The sequence below is a fragment of the Tachyglossus aculeatus genome, chromosome Y4, assembly GCF_015852505.1.
Source record: "Tachyglossus aculeatus isolate mTacAcu1 chromosome Y4, mTacAcu1.pri, whole genome shotgun sequence".
Classification (NCBI taxonomy): domain Eukaryota; kingdom Metazoa; phylum Chordata; class Mammalia; order Monotremata; family Tachyglossidae; genus Tachyglossus; species Tachyglossus aculeatus.
In genome coordinates this window covers 1,461,339-1,479,791 of record NC_052096.1, presented here as the reverse complement: position 1 = coordinate 1,479,791, position 18,453 = coordinate 1,461,339, and the positions used below count along the sequence as shown (strand labels likewise).

The 18,453-nt window shown below is 49.4% G+C and overlaps 1 protein-coding gene across 1 annotated transcript; it reads left to right on the top strand.

The window, feature by feature from the left end:
* The first annotated feature begins 9,856 nt into the window (after positions 1-9,856).
* On the top strand, positions 9,857-17,662 carry LTB (lymphotoxin beta). Its single transcript, XM_038769082.1, has 3 exons — positions 9,857-9,991; positions 13,829-13,976; positions 17,217-17,662. The coding sequence occupies exons 1-3, from the start codon at positions 9,857-9,859 to the stop codon at positions 17,660-17,662; spliced, it is 729 nt and encodes a 242-aa protein (XP_038625010.1).
* The last annotated feature ends 791 nt before the right edge of the window (positions 17,663-18,453 follow it).

The following is an 18,453-nucleotide window of genomic DNA, read 5'->3' as shown; positions in this document are numbered from 1 at the left end:
GTACAGATTTATTACTCTATTTATTTTACTTGTACATATTTACTATTCTATTAATTTTGTAAATGATGTGCATATAGCTTTAATTCTGTTTGTTCTGACAATTTTGACACCTGTCTACGTGTTTTGTTTTGTTGTCTGTCTCCCCCTTCTAGACTGTAAGCCCGTTGTTGGGTAGGGACCGTCTCTATACGTTGCCAACTTGTACTCCCGAGTGCTTAGTACAGTGCTCTGCACACAGTAAGCGCTCAATAAATACGATTGATTGAATGAATGAAGGACAGAGTCAGTGAAGTCAAGGTTGGATCAAGTTTCCAGGAGAAGGAGTGATTCACAGTGTTGAAGGCCGCTGAGAGGTCGAGGAGGATTAGGATGGCGTAGAGGCCCATGGATTTGGCAAGAAGGAGATCGTTAGTGACCTTTGAGAAGATGATTTCCGTGGAGTGAAGGGGACGGGAGCCAGATTGGAGGGGGTCGAGAGAATTGGAGGAGAAGAATTTGAGGTAGCGGGTTTAGACAGTTTGCTCAAGGAGTCTGGAGAGGAATGGTAGGAGGAAGATGGGGCGATATCTGATGGGAGCCATGGGGTCAAGGAAGGGTTTTTTTAGGTTAGGGGAGACATGGACACGTTTGAAAGCAGTGGAGAAGAAGCCATTGGAGAGCAAATGGTTGAAGATAGCTTTTAGGGAGGGAAGCATACTGAGCATTGTCTGAGTCCCCATTCTCCCTCCAACTTAATAATAATTATGGTATTTATTAAGCACCTACCAAGTACAGTTCTAAGTGCTCGGGTAGATACAAGGCAATCAGGTTAGACTGTGAGCCTCATGTGGGAAAAGAACTAGGTCCGACCTAATTATCTGGGATCTACCCCAGTGCTTAGTACAGTGATTAGTACCGAGTAAGCGCTTGACAGATTCTGCATGGATTGTTATCCCTTTTCTGGATGGGGCGCCTCTGCTCCCTAGGGGTGTAGGAGCAGAAAACCTTGGGTGTGGGACTGAGTTATGCTTGATGGAACAATTCAGGAGGGTGAAAATCATCATCATCATCATCATCAACATTTATTGAGTGCTCGGGAAAGACAATGCAGTGAGAAGCAGTTTGGCCTAGTGGATGCAGCAAAACCTGGGAATCAGAAGGACCTGTGTTCTAATCCTGGCTCCGCCACTTGTCTGCTGTGTGACCCTGGGCAGGTCACTTAACTTCTCTGTACCTCAGTCCCTCATCTGTTAAATGGGGATTAAGACTGTGAGCCCCATGTGGGACAGGGACTGTGTCCAGCCTGATTAGGGACAGTCTCTATATGTTGCCAACTTGTACTTGTACTGATTGATTAGCTTGTATCTACCCCAGTGCTCAGAACAGTGCTTGACACATAGTTAGTGCTTAACAAATACCATCGTCATCAACCAAGTCGGTAGACATGTTTCCTGTTCCCAGTCTAGAGGAGAAGTCAGACATTAATATAAATAATTCTCCCCCTTTTAGACTGTGAGCCCACTGTTGGGTAGGGACTGTCTCTATATGTTGCCAACTTGTACTTCCCAAGCGCTTAGTACAGTGCTCTGCACAAAGTAAGCGCTCAATAAATGCGATTGATTGATTGATTGACTGATAATTTATAAATAACTTTAAATCTATCATTTATAAGTATGTACATAAGTGCTGTGGGGTTGAGGGTGGGGCAGATCTCAAGTGAGAAAAGGAGCTGGGGGAGGATGATGACCCTCAACCACCAGTGAGAATAATCAATCAATCAATCAATCGTATTTATTGAGCGCTTACTATGTGCAGAGCACTGTACTAAGCGCTTGGGAAGTACAAATTGGCAACACATAGAGACAGTCCCTACCCAACAGTGGGCTCACAGTCTAAAAGGGGGAGACAGAGAACAGAACCAAACATACCAACAAAATAAAATAAATAGGATAGAAATGTACAAGTAAAATAAATAAATAAATAAATAAATAGAGTAATAAATATGTACAACCATATATACATATATACAGGTGCTGTGGGGAAGGGAAGGAGGTAAGATGGGGGGATGGAGAGGGGGACGAGGGGGAGAGGAGGGAAGGGGCTCAGTCTGGGAAGGCCTCCTGGAGGAGGTGAGCTCTCAGCAGGGCCTTGAACTGTCTCAAGTCTCCTCCTATAGCAGCAGTTCCAGAGTCACAATCAAGGCCTTTGAATACTCTCATAGACTGTTTACTACAAGAGCTTCCCAGGGGATAGGAAACTTATCGTGACTACTGCTTGCCCACTTCTTGCTACCTCCTCCAACATGGCAGCATTGACTAGTTGAAGGGGACTGGACCAATTACACTCCAACTATATGTTTTAAAAATAAATCAGAATCATTCATGAAATTATTTTTCATCTCCTCTTCTAAACGAAGGTAAAGTATTCAGAGGGAACTTTCGTTCCTTGAATTCACATCTCTGTGCTATTATGGATCTTTGATAATGATGCGTCATTTTGACATAGAAGACCGGTAGGAAGTTTCTAGTATGTGGTTGTGGTAGAGACGTTAAAAGTAAGATGAGAGATTTTTCCCAGAGAAACCCAACATTTGTTGAATGAAAGTCCACAGAAAAGTGAAATTACCCTGGCACTGAGAGATTCCCTGTGAAGGCTATTATTTCTCAATGACAGAAGGAAACCGTTTTCAGTGGTATGAAAATCTAGATCAAAGGGTAAAGAAAATTAGATTTCCTGTTGGATTAAGCCCAGATAGAGGAAAGATATGCTCTCAACTCAGGTTGTAGAAATGGTTTTTGGAAACCTGTGCATCTTACTGAACAGTCCCAAAAAATGGAACAAGAAAATCTACTAAGACAGTTGGAAAGATACTAAGAAAAGATACTTGGAAATTGCTTAAAAAATCAGAAATGTTAAATAATCAGTGAATGGGGGTGGGGGGTGAGAGAGTTCCAGGTGGATAAAGGAGGATTAATCCCGGAAGGCTTTCTGGAGATGGCGTGGAGGGGGTTTACTTAGCATAGGGAAGGACAAGAGCTGAGGAGCGGGTGGAGGGAGGCCTGAGGGTCTAGAAGGGGTGGGGCTGTGCTTTGTGTTTTCGGACTCTCCCAATCATTTCAACAATTACTGGTACTTACTGAGTGCTCACTGTGTGCTGAACACTGAATTAAGTGATTGGGAGAGTGAATAATAACAGTCATGGTGTTTATTAAGCACTTACTATGTGCCAAGCACTGTACTAATCTCTGGGGTGGATACAAGCAAATTGGGTTGGACGCAGTCCCTGTCCCATGTGAGCTCACAGTCTAGAACCTCATTTTACAGATGGGGTAACTGATTAATAATAATAATAATAATAATGGCATTTATTAAGCGCTTACTATGCGCAAAGCACTGTTCTAAGCGCTGGGAAGGCTACAAGGTGATCAGGTTGTCCCACGGGGGGCTCACAGTCTTAATCCCCATTTTCCAGATGAGGTAACTGAGGCACAGAGAAGTTAAGCGACTTGCCCAAGTCACACAGCTGACAATTGGTGGAGCCGGGATTTGAACCCATGACTTCTGACTCCAAAGCCCGGGCTCTTTTCCACTGAGCCACGCTGCTTCTCTGTGACTTGCCCAAGATCACCCAGCCGACAAATGGCGGAGCCGGGATTAGAACCCAGGCCTGGGCTCTAGCCACTACACCATGCTGCTTCTCCTAGAGTTGGTAGACCCTTTGCCTAGAGGAGGAGACAGACATTCAAATATGTTACAGAGAGGGGGAACTGATTGAGTATAAGGATTCAATATGATTGAATGAATAAGGTGATGGACATAAGTACTGCAAGGAAGATGTGCAATACTTTGCACACAGGAGTGTTCAATCAATCAAACAATCAGTGGTATTTATTGAGCACAGAGCACTGTACTAAGCTCTTGGGAGAGTCCAATACAAGCTCCCGCAAGGAGCCACAGATGCCAAAATAAATTAGGGATACAGATATAGGTATTGTGCGGGTGGGGTGGGGTGAATATCAAGTGCTTAAAGGGAACAGATTCAAGTGCCTGGGAGAGGGATGAGGGAGTAAGGCAATGAGGGCTTAGTCAAGGAAGGCCTCTTGGAGGAGATGGGATTTTAATAAGGCTGTGAAAGTGGGGAGAGCCGTGGTCTGTCGGATATGAAGGGGGAGGTCGTTCCAGGACAGAAGCAGGACGTGGGCGAGGGGTCGCGGCGAGATAGGCGAGATCGAGGTACCGTGAGTAGGTTGGCGTTAGAGGAAAGAAACGTGTGGGCTGGGATTTTATTCAATCGTATTTATTGATCTAGTAGCAAATCAGTGAGGTAACGTATCAGGGGGCAAGGTGAGTGAGCTCTTTAAAGCTTACGATAAGGTGTTTCTGTTTGATGCACAGGTGGATGGGCAACCCTCTGGAGGCTCTTGAAGAGTGGGGAAACCTGAACTCAGCTTTTTCGAGAAAAATGGCGTGGGCAGCCGAGTGAAGGATGGACTGGAGTGAGGAGAGACCACCGATTAATTGATTGAGTTTGTTTTGGCGAGTACGGTAAGCCCCTTGTTGTTATTATTATATTCGCTAAGTGCTTACTTCGAGTCAAGCATTATTCTAGGCGCTGATGGGCAGTGCTTAGTACCGTTTTCTGCACACAGTAAGCGCTCGATAAATACCATCAAGTGATTGATTGAGGGTGCAGAAGGGCAGAGATCTCTCTCGCTGCAAAGCAAAATTCCTCCCACTCCCCCAGTCCAAGGTCCTTAGAGGGGGGTTGCTCCTTATTTGAAGTAATGATTAATAATTCTGGTATTTGTTAAGCACTTACTTTGTGCCATGTACATAGTACTAAGCGCTGAAGTGGATTCAAACAGATTGGGTTGGACTCAGTCCCTATCCCACGTGAGGCTCACAGTCTTAATCCCCATTTTACAGTTGAGGTAACTGAAACACAGAGCAAGTGAAGTGACTTGCCCAAGGCCACACAGCAGACAGGTGGCAGAGCCGGGATTAGAACCCATGACCTTCTGATTCCCAGGCCCGGGGTCCATTCACTATACCATTGAAAATAATAATAATAATAATAATGGTATTTGTTAAGCGCTTACAATGTGCAAAGCACTGTTCTAAGCGCTAGGGTAGATACAAGGTAATCAGGTTGTCCCACGTGGGGCTCACAGTCTTCATCCCCGTTTTACAGATGACAGAACTGAGGCCCAGAGAAGTTAAGTGACTTGCCCAAAGTCACACAGCTGACAAGTGGCGGAGTGGGATTTGAACCCGCGACCTCTGACTCCAAAGCCCGGGCTCTTTCCACTGAGCTAGAAAAGTTCTTTCTGGTTGGCGGAAAGAAACCAGAATTAACCTGAAACATCTGGTGCTTAGAGGTGAAAGGGAAGCTGGGCTGGAAAACAGTTTCTCCCAGCCTTGGTAAAGTTAGTTATGTATGGCGTGCATTATTGATATATTGAGTGATCATCATCATCATCATCAATCGTATTTATTGAGCACTTACTATGTGCAGAGCACTGTACTAAGCACTTGGGAAGTACAAATTGGCAACATATAGAGACAGTCCCTACCCAACAGTGGGCTCACAGTCTAAAAGGGGGAGACAGAGAACAAAACCAAACATACTAACAAAATAAATAGAATAGATATGTACAAGTAAAATAAATAAATAAATAAATAGAGTAATAAATATGTACAAACATATATACATATATACAGGTGCTGTGGGGAAGGGAAGAAGGTAAGATGGGGGGGATGGAGAGGGGGATGAAGGGGAGTGATTAGACACCTACTATGTGCCAGGCATTGTGCCCGGTCCAGGGGTGGATTCAAGCTAATCCGAGGAAAGAGCCCGGGCCTGGGATTCAGAAGACGTGGGATCTAATCCTGGATCTGCCACTTTTTTTTTTTTTAATGGTATTTGTTAAACACTTACTAAGTGCCGAGCACTGAAGTAAGCCCTAGGGTAGATACAAAATAATCATATTGGACACAATCCCTGTCCCACATAGGGCTCACAGTCTTAAACTTAGTACAGTGCTTAGTACAGTGCTCTGCACACAGTAAGCGCTCAATAAATACGATTGATTAAACTTCATTTTACAGATGAGGTATGGGAGGCACAGGGAAGTGAAGAGACTTACCTCAGGTCACACAGCAGATAAGTGGCCGAACTGGGATTAGAACCCAGATATTTTGGCTCCCAGGGTTCTTCCCACTAGGCCACGGTGCTTTTCTGTTTGTCTGCTCTATGACCATGAGCAGATCACTTCACTTCTCTCCATCTCTGGTTCCTCTTCTGTAAAATGGGGATTCAGTATATGTTCTCCCTCCTATCATCAATTGTATTTATTGAGCGCTTACTATGTGCAGAGCACTGTACTGTTTAGACGGTGAGCCCTGTGGGGGACAAGGACTGCACTTTACATGATGATTTTGCATCTACTACAGTACTTGGCCAATAAAATAATAAGGACAATAATAATAGTGTTTGTTAAGTGCTTACTATGTGTCAAGCACTCTTTTAAGCGCTGGAACTGTTCTACTTGCTGGCACTTTTCTAAGTGCTAATCATAATACTAATAATAGTTATTAGATAAGAATCCCAGCCCGCTCAAGCTTGTACCCTAATGATTTTATTTTTTATTTTGTGTATTTCTTCTTGACTTTTACATTTAGCATTTTATAGTTTCGTTGCTCCTGTTCCCAGTCCCCTCTCCCCACTTCAGAATCCTAGATTGTGAGCCCCTTGAGGGACAAGTCCCGTGTCTAATTTGTGGCTCAATGGAAAGAGCCCGGGCTTTGAAGTCAGAAGTCATGGGTTCAAATCCTGGGTCTGCCAATTGTCAGCTGTGTGACTTTGGGCAAGTCACTTCACTTCTCTGTGCCTCAGTTCCCTCATCTGTAAAATGGGGATGAAGACCGTGAGCCCCTCGTGGGAGAACCTGATTACCTTGTACCTACCCCAGCGCTTAGAACAGTGCTTTGCACATAGTAAGCGCTTAACAAATACCAACATTATTATTATTATTATTATTATTATTATTATTCTCTGTGCCTCAGTTGCCTCATCTGTAAAATGGGGGTTAAGACCGTGAGCCCCCTTTGGGACAACCTGATCACTCTGTAACCTTCCCAGCACTTAGAACAGTGCTTTGCACATAGTAAGCGCTTAATAAATGCCATTATTATTATTATTATTATTATTATTATTTCCCACCTCTGTACTCTCTACTAGTGTTTAGTACAGTGCTCTGCACACATTAGGCACTCAGTGAATACTGTAGAGAAGCAGCATGGCCTAGTGGAAAGATTACGGGCCCGGGAGTCAGAGGCCCTGGGTTCTCATCCCGGTTCTGCCACTTGTCTGCTGTGTGACCTTGGGTAAGTCACTTCACTTCTCTATGCCTCAGTTACCTCAGCTGTCAAATGGGGATTAAGACTGTGAGCCCCATATGGGGCAGGTACTGTATCTAACCTGATTATCATGTATCTACCCCAGTGCTTAGTGCTTGACACATCATAAGTCTTAACCAAGACCATTTTTATTATTGTTATTATTATTATAATTATTACTACTACTACCCAGGGCCCAGCCCCTCCTCTGCTGCTCCTCTCAGGGACAATCACTTTGTACGGATTTTTCTGCACTTCTCCCCACACCACAAAGGCAGGGGAAGAGGGGGTCAGGTGTTAGTCTCAGGAACCCTCCTCCCCCTTCCCCCTCCCGCCCCATGGGACCGTGGGCGGATCTGAGGCTGGATTGGGTCTCCCAGCTGAGGGGAAGGAAGAGGTTGACCGCAATCCCGATCGGCCCCTGTCCCTCACTCCCACTCCCAGCCCCCTTCTGCCGCTTCCCCAAAAGGGCTGTGGGACTCGGACATGGTTCCTGTTCCGGGCCTGCGACCTGAGAGAGGGGCTCGGGGCTGGAGGCCGGCAGTGGGGGCTACCCCTTGTCTGCTGTGTGACCTTGGGCAAGTTACTTCACTTCCCCATGCCTCAGTTACCTCATTTGTAAAATGGTGGGGAAGACTGGGAGCCAAATACTGTGTCCAATGTGATTAGCTTCTATCTACCCCAGTGCTTAGCACAATGCCTGGCACACAGTAAGTGCTTAATGAATACCATTTAAAGAAGGAGAGGTGTAGGCTGGGGCGGGGCAGGAAGCCTGGGGCCTTTAGAGTCCTTAAGACTGTAAGCTCATTGGGGGCAGGCAGTGGGTCGGTTTATTGTTATATTTCCTCTCCCAAGCGCTTAGTCCAGTGCTCTGCACACAGAGAGTGCTCAATAAATGTGATTGGATGAACCGTTGAATGAAGTCGTCTTTTTCCCAGGCTGCAGCTCCCCCGGTAGAGTAAATCAGCATGGCAGAGTGGGGTGGGGGGGTGAGGACCCCGGGTTCCACTCGACCCCCCACCCCCACCCCTGGATGAGCAGAGTCGAGGGTGACCCCAGCTCCCTGCCCAGGGATGGGCTGCTTTGCAGACTCTCGTTGGGTTTTTTATGGTGTTAATTAAGGGCTTAAATAATAATAATAATAATAATAATGGTATTTGTTAAGCGCTTACTATGTGCCAAGCACTGTTCTAAGCGCTGGGGTAGATACAAGGTTATCAGATTGTCCCACGCGGGGCTCGCAGCCTTAATCCTCATTTTGCCGATGAGGTAACAGGCACCGAGAAGTGCAGTGACTTGCCCAAAGTCACACAGCTGACAAGTGGCTGAGCTGGGATTAGAACCCATGACCCCTGACTCCCAAGCCCGGGCTCTGTCCACTAAGCCAGGAGGAGAGGGGAGGAAGGAGAGAGAGGGAGGGGGAAGGAAGGGAGGAAAAGGAGGTGAGAGGGAAGGGAGAGACAAGAGGAAGGGAAAAGAGGGAAAGATAGGAAAAGGGACGGGGAGGAGGGAGAGGGGTGATGTACTAAGCACTGAGGTCGATACAAGCTAATCAGGTTAGACACAGTCCCTATCACACAAGCGGTTTTCCGGGTGGGGTGGGGGGAGCTTCTCTTCCCCACAAACCTCCGCTAATCAACCAATCAGTGGTATTTATTGAGCACTCATTATGAACAGAGCACTGTGATAAGCGGTTGGGAGAGTCCAATACCGCAGAATTACTAGACATGTTCCCTGCCCATAACGTGCTTACCCTAAAACCGTCTCCCCGCCCAACCAGGGGATCGGAGGAGGCCTAGATCACAGCAGCCAACTTAATCCGAATTTCTTTATTATCTGCATTAGATTGCCACCTCAAACTCCCCTCTTCTCTCCATCCCCCATCATCGATCGTATTTATTGAGCGCTTACTGTGTGCAGAGCACTGTACTAAGCGCTTGGGAAGTACAAGTTGGTAACATATAGAGACAGTCCCTACCCAGCAGTGGGCTCACGGTCTGGAGCGCTCTGATTCCCCCCCGCCGCAGCCCCCCGGGTCCACCTGTCTACTTGTTTTGTTTTGTTGTCTTGTCTCCCCCTTCTAGAGTGTGAGCCCGTCGTCGGGTAGGGACCGTCTCCGTATGTTGCCGACTTGTCCTTCCCAAGCGCTTAGTACGGAGCTGTGCACACAGTGAGCGCTCAGTGAATACGATTGAATGAATGAATGGGACCCAGGCCTGCAGCCCCCTACCTTCCCCGGCCCCCGGCCCCCTGCCCCCCCGCAGCTTTCCTGTGTTCAGAGAACCCAGGCGTCCGGCCGCCCCACCCTAGCTCTGGGTAAGCAGGAAGCGGGGCAGCTTTGGGCGGAAAGCCCCAGACAGGTGGGGTGAAGAGGAGGGGGAGGAAGTGGGGGTGAAAGGGGTCCCAGCCCCGCCCCCCCCAAGGGGGCCATCCGGGGTATGAAAGTGCCTAACTCCCGGGGGGACCAGTTCAGAGCGGGATGGGGGTCCGGGGCGGGGAGCAGGGCCTCCCCCTGCTGGCCGTGGTGGGAGCCTCTGTGCTGGGGACCCTACTGGTGTGCGTCCCCCTCACCACCCTGGTCACCATGGCGCTGGGACCTCGGTCTTGGGGGCAGGTGAGAGGGGGTCACCAAGAAGGGACTGGCGCTGGCTCGGGCTGTCTCCACCTGCAGGGCTCAGCCGCTCGTTCGGGCTGCCCCTTCTCTGCCTCTGGTTTCTGGCTCCCTCCATCTCTTCTCCTTCTCGTATCCACGTCTGTCTCTCGGTTCTGTGTAGCCCTGCCTCCATCTCTTTTCCTTCTCGTATCCACGTCTGTCTGTCGGTTCTGTGTAGCCCTGCCTCCATCTCTTTTCCCTCTCGTATCCATGTCTGTTTCTCGGTTCTGTGTAGCCCTGCCTCCATCTCTTTTCCTTCTCGTATCCACGTCTGTCTGTTGGTTCTGTGTAGCCCTTCCTCCATCTCTTCTCCTATCCACGTCTGTCTCTCGGTTCTGTGTAGCCCTGCCTCCATCTCTTTTCCTTCTCGTATCCATGTCTGTCTCTCGGTTCTGTGTAGCCCTGCCTCCATCTCTTCTCCTTCTCATATCCACGTCTGTCTCTCGGTTCTGTGTAGCCCTGCCTCCATCTCTTCTCCTCGTATCCACGTCTGTCTCTCGGTTTCCGTCTCTGTGTAGCCCTTCCTCCATCTCTTCTTCTCGTATCCACGTCTGTCTCTCGGTTTCCGTCTCTGTGTAGCTCTGTCTCCATCTCTGCTCCTTCTTGTTTCCATGTTCGTCTCTCGGTTTCCGTCTCTGTGTAGCCCTGCCTCCATCTCTTCTCTCTCTCGTTTCCATGTCTGTCTCTCATTTTCCATTTCTGTGTAGCCCTTTCTCCATCTTTACTCTCTCTTGTTTCCATGTTTGTGTCTCGGTTTCCGTCTGTATGTAGCCCTGCCTTCATCTCTTTTTTCTCTCATTTCCATATCTATCACTCAGTTTCCATCTCTGTATAACCCTGCCTCCATTTCTACTCTCTCTCGTTTCCATGTTTGTTTCTCGGTTTCCACTCTGCGTAGCCCTGCCTCCATCTCTTTTCTCTCTCTTGTTTCTGTGTCTGTCTCTAATTTTCCATTTCTGTGTAGCCCTGTCTCCATCTCTGCTCTCTCAGTTCCATGTTTGTCTCGGTTTCCGCCTCTGTGTAGCCCTGCCTCCATCTCTTGTCTTTCCCATTTCCATGTCTTTCTCGTGGTTTCCATCTCTGTGTAGCCCGGCCTCCATCTCTTCTCTCTCTCTTGTTTCTGTGTCTGTCTAATTTTCCGTTTTTGTGTAGCCCTGTCTCCATTTCTACTCTCTCGTTTTCATGTTTGTCTCTCGGTTTCCGCCTCTGTGTAGCCCTGCCTCCAACTCTTCTCTCTCTCATTTCCATGTCTGTCTCTCGATTTCAGTTTCTATGTAGCCCTAAATCCATCTCTTTTCTTTCATTTCCATGTCTGACTCTCAGTTTCCACTTATCTTTTGGTTTCCATCTCTGTCTCTCAGTTCCATCACTTCTGCCTCTTGGTTTCACTCCGCCGAGTACTACGAGTGATAGTTACTAAGCATTTCCTGGGATAGTCCCACTTGGTTTCCCTTCTCTCCCTTTCTCTGGGTTGTGTATCCTGGGATCCCACCCACTGAATCTCTGAGGCTGTCCCTCTGTCCTCCCTCTTACTATTTATTGGGCACTCACTATGTAAACATAGATCTCTCTATCTCTGCCACTCTCAGTTTCTCTGCTTTTCCAGACTCTTTATTTCCTTTGGTCTCTGTCTCTCCGCCTCTGACTCTCTCCCTCTCTTTCTGTATATTTCTGTCTCTGTCTCTCTCGGTGTGTATCTGTCCCTATGTATCTCTCTGTCTTTCTGTTTCCATCTCACTCTCTGTATCTCTCTGTCTCTCTGTGCATCTCTGTCTTTCAGTCTCTGTCTCTCTGTGGGTCTTTCTGCCTCTCTGTGTATCTCTCTGCCTTTCTCCCTGTGTATCACTCCGACTTTCTGTTTCTCTTTCTCTCTGTATCTCTCTATCTCTCTGCCCACACAGCCCCAAGCCCGGCGGGCCACCAGGCCACTGGCCCACTGGGCCACCGGGCCACCCGACAAGGGAAACGGTCGCCACAGGGGCCTCAGGTGAGCGGCAGGAGGAGAAAGAGAGGAGAAAGAAAGAGAAGAAGGACCAGGAGGCCTTCCCAGACTGAGCCCCCTCCTTCCTCTCCCCCTTGTCCCCCACTCCATCCCCCTGTCTTACCTCCTTCCCTTCCCCACAGCACTTGTATATATGTATATATGTTTGTACAGATTTATTGCTCTATTTATTTATTTTACTTGTACATATCTATTCCGTTTATTTTATTTAGTTAATATGCTTGGTTTTGTTCTCTGTTTCCCCCTTCTAGACTGTGAGCCCACTGTTGGGTAGGGACCGTCACTAGATGTTGCCAACTTGTACTTCCCAAGCGCTTAGTACAGTGCTCTGCACACAGTAAGCGCTCAATAAATACAATTGATTGGTTGATCTCTTTCTCTGAGGGTCTGACTCAGCGCCCCTCTGTTTTGGTTTTGGTTCTTTTTTCCCCTTCAACCTCCTTCTCTGTTTCTCCTCAGGGCAAATGAAACTGGCTTTGGGAGTTCACAGGGTCTTCACTCCTTTCCCCGCCCCCGGCCTGTGGCCACTTCTTCTTTCACTTTAATCTCGGGATCAAACCACGAGTTTCACTCTCTCCCTCAGGAGAGGCTCTGGGAGGCCCTTCTCCTCCTTCTACCACAAATCTCCCAAATCGCTCTAGGACCCCCTCTACCCTTCCTCCAGCCCTCTCCTTCCCCCATCCCGGCTTCCACGCCCACCCGGATAGACCCCCTTCACCCCCAAACAGGCCCAGAGAGACGAGGTTAATTGACTGTTGCTGAGAGCTGTTCTGTCCACCTGCCCCAGGCCTGGTCTCTCCCACCTCAGAGCTTTACTTTCAGCCCCTTCCTTCCTCCTCCCCTCCTTCCTCAGCTCTCAATTTCACTTCCTCCCCTAAGCTGATGCCCAGCGATTTTTCTGTCTGCCCAGGTCTGCCTTTCTTTACAGCCTGGCTCAATCTCAGACAGTATCTCCTTTTCTGCTCACATCCCTCTGAAGCAGAAACTTGGAGGGACTTGTTTGTGTGTTTGTGCCCATAACTGTGTCTCTCTGGGTCCGGGCCTTGGTCTCTGTTATCCTGTCTCTGTCTCCCATTGCCACCTCTCCTCTCGGCGTCGGGGTCTCTGTTCCCTGTCTCTCTGTCTCTCCCTGTCGCCATCTCTGAGTCAGGGTCTCTGTCTCCCCACCTCCATCTCTCAGTCGTTTTCGGTCAGGGTCTCTGCTGCTCTGTCTCTTTCTCCCTGCTGCTGCCTGTTTCTCCGAGTCAGGGTATCTGTGTTCTCATTGCTGTCTCTCAGTCTGTCTGAATCAGGGTCTCTGTTATCCTGTCTTTGTCTCCCCATGGCCATCTCTCAGGGTCAGAGTCTCTGCTGCCCTGTCTCTGTCTCTCTGTTGCCCTCTCTCAGTCTCTGGGTCAGGTTCTCTGCTGTCCCATCTCTGTCTCCCTGTCACCATCTCTCAGTCTCCCTGGGTCTGTATCTCCCCGTGCCCGACTCGCTGCTATCTGTGGCCAGGTCTGCCTGGGCACATCTCTGGGCCTGGAAGTTTGAATTCTGTGTGAACCCCAGATCCCCGCCTCCCAACCCTGGGGTCGGTGGGGAAGGGAAGTGATCGAATGAAGGTGGGAAAGTGGGGGTCCCTTGGGGGAATGGATAAAAGCATGGCTGCCCCGGAGCGGGACCCAGTTCGGTTTCGGGCGGCGTGGGGGGCATCCCAGCCGCAGGGGAATGCCCGCAATGACCCAGGAGGCCACGGGGTCGAAGGCTGAGTGTTCGGGTCTGTCTCCTCCCCCCGTCCCACCCCCCAATCTCCCCAGGAAGCGGCCCCCGAGCCCCCAAGAGGGCAGAGGCAGCGGCAGTCGGGTGAAGAGCCTTTCCGGGACCCAGGAGTCCTGCCCCCGGGACCCGCTGAGGACTGGGGACTCGAGGAAGCCACCATCCGCAACCCGGCAGCCCACCTCATAGGTGAGGAGGGGACCACCCAGAGCGAGTCCAGATCTGGATCCCGAACTGGAAGGGTCGGGGACCTAGGCGCCATGGAGGGGTGGCAGCTCTGTGCAAAACCCGGATCGGACTGTATATATATATTTATAATTCATTATTTATAGAATATATTACATATATATATATTTTTTTCTTCTAATACAGTTCTCAAAGGCTGTAGCAAAACTCATACAGGAGGAACATTCATTTATTCGATTGTATTTATTGAGCATTTACTGTGTGCATTGTACTTAGCGCTTGGGAGAGTACAATATAACAATAAACAGACACATTCCCTGCCCACAACGAGCTTACAGTGTAGAGAGGGGGAGACAGACACTAATAGAAATAAATAAATTACAGATCTGTATATAAGCACTGTAGGGCTGCGAGTGGGGAAGAACAGCGTATTTATTACTTATTTATTTATTACATATTTATTATTTTTTTGTACGTATTTCTTACTCTATTTTATTTGTACGTATTTATTCTATTTATTTTATTTTGTTAGTATGTTTTGTTTTGGTGTCTGTCTCCCCCTTCTAGACTGTGAGCCCACTGTTGGGAAGGGACCGTGTCTATATAATAATAATAATGATAGCATTTATTAAGCGCTTACTATGTGCAAAGCACTGTTCTAAGCGCTGGGGAGATTACAAGGCAATCAGATTGTCCCATGGGGGGCTCACAGTCTTCATCCCCATTTTACAGATGAGGTCACTGAGGCACAGAAGAGTGAAGTGGCTTGCCCAAAGTCACACAGCTTATAATTGGCGGAGCTGGGATTTGAACCCATGACCTCTGACTCCAAAGCCCAGGCTCTTTTCCACTGAGCCACGCTGCTTCCAACTATATGTTGCCAACTTGTACTTCCCCAGCGCTTAGTACAGTGCTCTGCACACAGCACTCAAGAAACACGATCAAATGAATGAATTGAACGAACAAAGGGAGCAAGTCAGAAGGGAGTGGGAGAAGAGGAAAGGGGGTCTTAGTCAGGGAAGACCTCCTGGAGGAGATGTGCTTTCAATAAGACTTCGAAGGGGTTGGGGGAAGAGTAATTGTCTGTTGGATTTGAGGAGGGAGGGCTTTCTAGGCCAGAGGCAGGACTGGGCAGCAAGGCAGGCGAGGTCGAGCCGTAGTGAGAAGGTGGGCTCACAGTCTGAGTAGGAGGGAGAACAGGTATTGAATCTAAACTGTAGATTCTAGCCTCTAGACTGAAAGCTCATTGTGGGCAGGGAACGTGTCTAACATCTCTGATATACTGTAACTCTCCCAAGTGCTCTGGACACAGTTAATGTTTAATAAATATGATTAACTGATTGATTGATTGAATCCCCATTTTTCAGATGAGGGAGCTGAGGCACAGAGAAGTGAAGTGATTTGCCCAGGGTCCTCCAGCAGACAGGTGGATTGCAACCCAAGTCCTCAGGCTCCCGGGCCTGGGCTCTTTCCATGCGTCACACTGCTTCTATCCATGGCATTTCTTGAGCTCTTACTGTGTGCAGAGCACTAGACTGAGCGCTTAGGAAAGTACAGTACAACTACAGAGTTGATAGCCACGATCCTTGCCCACAATAATAATAGTAATAATAATTGTGGTATTTGTTAAGCGCTTACTGTGTGCTAAGCATTGGGGTGGATACAAGCAAATCGGGTTGGACACAGTCCCTGTCCCACGTGGGGCTCACAGTCTCAATCCCCATTTTACAGAAGAGGGAACTGAAGCCCAGAGAAGTGAAGTGACTTGCCCAGGGTCACACAGCAGAAAAGTGGTGGAGCCAGAGTTAGAACCCATGACCTTCTGACTCCCAGCCCCATGCTCTATCCACTAGGCTTCTCTCACGGTCTACAATGGGTGACAGACATTAAAATAAGTCGCAGGCAGGGGAAATAGTAGAATCTGAGGATTCGGACATAAATGCTGTGGGGCTGAAGGGAATATAATATTAATATTATCATTAATAGTAATAATGATGGCACTTGTTAAGCGCTTACTATGTGCGAAGCACTGTTCTAAGTGCTGTGGGGGGGATACAAGGTGATCAGGTTGTCCCACAGAAGGCTCACAGTCTTAATCCCCATTTTACAGATGAGGTAACTGAGGCACAGAGAAGTTAAGTGACTTGCCCAAAATCATACAGCTGACAAGTGGCGGAGCCGGGATTAGAACCCATGACCTTGTACTTCCCAAGCGCTTAGTGTACTTCCCAAGCGCTTAGTACAGTGCTGTGCACACAGTAAGCACTCAATAAATACGATTGATTGATAGATTGATTGATTGACCTCTGACTCCTAAGCCCGGGCTCTTTCCACTGAGCCACGCTGCTTCTCCATTATTACTATTATTATTAATAATAATGTATTAAGTGCTTACTATGTGCCAGGCACTGTACTAAGCACTGGGGGAGATACAAGCAAATCAGGTTGGACACAGTCCCTGCCCATTTTACAGATGAGGTAACCGAGGTGCAGAGAAGCCAAGTGGCTCACCCAAGGCCACAAGGCAGACAAGTGGCAGAGGTGGGATTAGAACCCATGACCTTCTGACTGTCATGGGTTTTGTTCACTCTGCCAGGCTGCCCTTCACGCCATGCTGCCCAAGGGGTACGTGGTCGGTTGCATAGTTGATGCAGAGGCGAGGGCAGATGGGGGAAATGAGGAATAACTTTAACCTTTCCCAGGGGCTTGGGGGCTTCCCCTTCTCCCTACTGGATTTCCCGGGGCTCCGATTCCCACCGGCACTCAGCCCGGATCCAGTTCAATCAGTCGATTAATGGAATTGAGCACTTACTTTGTACAGAACACTGGGCTAAGCACGCGGGAGGGTACAGTATAACAGAGTTGGAGTGAAGAGAAGCCAGGCCTGGGCGTCAGAGGATCTGAGTTCTAATCCCGGCTCCGCCACTGGCCTGCTGTGAGACCTTGGGCAAGTCACTTCATTTCTCTGGGCCTCAGTCCCCTCATCTGTGAAATGGGGATGAAGACTGTGAGCCCTGTGTGGAACAGGGACCGTGTCCAGCCCGATTTGCTTGTATCTACCCCAGTGCTCAGTGCCGTGCCTGGCCCTTAGTAAGCGCTTGACAAATACCACAAAAAAACCCAAAAGAGGTCACAGTCTAGTGGACTGCAAGCTCATTCTTAAAGGGCCAGGACGCCCCCCCCCCCCCTATCCCTAACGCTGCCCTTCTCTCTCCCCCTCCCTACATCTTGTCCTGTCCTCAGGTATCCAAGGCCACGGCCCGGGCCACGTCCTGCACTGGGTCACGGGCCACGAGGAAGCCTTTCTGAAGAGCGGGGCCCGACTGCTGGGCACCGCCAGGCTGGCACTGCCCCGGGAGGGCGTCTATTACCTGTACTGTCACGTGGGGTTCCGGGGCCGGGGGTCGGGGGGCCACCCGGGGGCCGGGATCACCGTCAGCAGCCGCCTCTACCGGGTCGGAGGGGGCTACGGGGCCGGGGAGGTGGAGCTGATGCTCCAGGGGGCCGAGACGGTGATCCCACCCCCCGGGGACGGCCCGGGGCCCGGGGGCCTGTGGCACACGAGCGTGGGGTTCGGGGGCCTGACCCGGCTCGGTGGCGACGAGAGGATCTTTGTGAATGTCAGTCACCCCAACATGGTGGACTACAGGAGGGGGAAGACTTACTTTGGGGCTGTGAGGGTGGGTTGAGGCTGGGGTCTCCGGAGGGGAGAGGGAGAGAGGAGGGGGCGCTGGGGCAGGAGTTGGGATGGTCTGGGGGTGGGGGTGGGCATTAGGGAGAATCAGGGGCAGAGAGAGGGGTGAAGGGGGTCAGGGATTGGGAGGGAACGGGGAAACCAGTGTTGCCTAGTGGAATGAATATGGGCACGGGAGGCAGGAACTAGCAATCGATCCTATTTATTGAGCACTTAACGCGGGCAGAGCACTGCACTACAATACAGAAGAGTCGGTAGAAACGTTCCCTGCCCACCAAGAGCTTACAGTCCGGAGGGGGAGACAGGCACAAAGAGAAATAAAGGAATGAAATTAAACCCAGGAGGCCTGGCTTCTCACCCCAGCCCCGCCACTTGTCTGCTGTATGACCTCGGGCAAGTCGCTGAACTCTGGGTCTCAGTTTCCTCATCTGCCGAATGGGCATTCAACACCAGTTCTCCCTCCCCTTGAGATTGAGTCCCCCACGGGCAGGAGGACTGATCTGCTTGCACATTGCTTGGCACCTAGGAAGCACTTAACGAATACCCAGGAGTTAAGCCTGGAGGGAGGGCTGAAAAGAGCCTGCCCTGGGGACTGGGCAGGGCCGGGGGCCGGGATTAGGGCATCCTCTCTTTAAAATAAAGGAACTTGATTGAAAACCAACTCCTCTGATATCTATCTTGTCTGTCTTTTGCTGCTTGGGAGGAGTCCACAAAAGCACCCCTCCTCAGCTCTCCGAGAATCCACCTCTCCCGGTCTTAGGAGATCAGGCCACCCTGTCCGATCCG

Excerpts from the sequence above, each read along its gene's own strand:
- LTB (XM_038769082.1), top strand. The coding sequence starts at position 9,857 with ATGGGGGTCCGGGGCGGGGAGCAGGGCCTCCCCCTGCTGGCCGTGGTG. Across the intron at positions 9,992-13,828 it reads GACCTCGGTCTTGGGGGCAG|GAAGCGGCCCCCGAGCCCCC; the intron begins GTGAGAGGGGGT and ends CAATCTCCCCAG. Across the intron at positions 13,977-17,216 it reads CCCGGCAGCCCACCTCATAG|GTATCCAAGGCCACGGCCCG; the intron begins GTGAGGAGGGGA and ends TCCTGTCCTCAG.